Source organism: Mrakia frigida (genome assembly GCF_051309035.1).
Source record: "Mrakia frigida strain ATCC 22029 unplaced genomic scaffold BDY24scaffold_115, whole genome shotgun sequence".
Lineage (NCBI taxonomy): Eukaryota > Fungi > Basidiomycota > Tremellomycetes > Cystofilobasidiales > Mrakiaceae > Mrakia > Mrakia frigida.
In genome coordinates this window covers 1-1,237 of record NW_027481166.1, presented here as the reverse complement: position 1 = coordinate 1,237, position 1,237 = coordinate 1, and the positions used below count along the sequence as shown (strand labels likewise).

General features: G+C 52.3%; 1 protein-coding gene across 1 annotated transcript; it reads left to right on the top strand.

Annotated features, from left to right (window-relative positions):
• Positions 1–126: 126 nt before the first annotated feature.
• BDY24DRAFT_372927 (uncharacterized protein) lies at positions 127–1,178 on the top strand (the record flags this gene model as incomplete). Its single annotated transcript, XM_076638230.1, has 7 exons — positions 127–206; positions 322–372; positions 474–554; positions 632–709; positions 802–876; positions 988–1,017; positions 1,097–1,178. Coding segments are annotated over 7 exons (477 nt in total), but the record flags the coding sequence as incomplete, so codon positions are not given.
• Between the last annotated feature and the right edge of the window lie 59 nt (positions 1,179–1,237).

The window sequence follows — 1,237 nt, the reverse complement described above, 5'->3', positions numbered from 1 at the left end:
CTACCTCTGGATCTGGATCTGCCTCTTCGAGTTCGTCTTCGCGTCGTGAAACATTGTCTTCCTCGGTCAGTCCTCCTCCTTCTCTGTCCTACTCCTTCTCGTATCCCTTTTCACTGAATCAACCAGCAAATTTTCGGTTCCATTTCACTTTCCAGGATTCAAGCTCACCGTCCTTGTCTTCCAACACGAACTCGAGACTTCCCGCTGTACGTTCTTAGACTCCAATTCTTTTCAAAAATCTTGTGTAGACGTACTCTGACTCTCCACTTTGCGTACTTGTTCTCCTCACCTCACTTTTCGACCTCGATCTCCCCCCCAAAGATCCAACAGCAACGAACAGCTCCTTCGAACGAGACGCGTCGGTTTCCATCGGTGAGCCTCGTCGTCTTCTCCTCAGCGGTTGCTCAAGTGCTGATTCTCTTTCACCTGCTCTATCTGCTCCTCCCTTGTCTTCCTTTCTAACTCCCACTCAGGTTCCTCGGACTTCCACTTCTGGCCTCTCGTCGTTCTCGGCGCCTCACCGGAACGGAGGAGGAGAATCTTCCACGGGGACGGTGAGTTTTTTCTAGAATTTCGCGCCTCAAATCTTAAGCTCCCCTTTCTGACTCCGTCGAAATGTCTGTTTTCTCAGGTCCGACACTTCCGGTCAGCCAACAGCGGTGGATCCGGTTCAGCCCTTCTCCTTTCGAGCGGAAACGGAACCTCGTCTGTCAGTCTGTCACGCGTCTTGACTTCGTTTCCTTTTCGTTCTCGTTCTTTACCGCTGACTTTCTTTGTTTCTTCCTTCTTCTCGCTCGCCAGTCCTCAATCGACGGATCTGCCACCTCGGCCTCGACCACAGGAGCGTCGACTTCGAGCACGAGCGCCGCTCCTCTGGTTAGTTCTTCTTCTTCTTTGACTTCCTGTTCCTCTTCCGGCCTTCCTACTGACCATCATCTTCTTTCTCTTCTTCCCCTTCTTCCTGCATTTTCTATGCGCCTTCCTCAGTCTTCCGCCTCGGATCGTTCGGACGCGACGGTGAGTCGAGCGATTCGTATTCGTTTCCGTCGTCTCTGTCTTGCTTCAACTGATCCTGTCTTCTTTTGGCTTACCTCAGCTTGAGCCCTTCAATCCTCCAATTCCCCTTTTCTCTCCCGCTTCTACCAAGTACGGAGTCATGAGAGAAGCGAGGAGGAAGTGTGAGGTCGCCTTCTCCGTCTCGTCGTCGCCTCCCTCGGACGTTTGGGACATCAAGCTC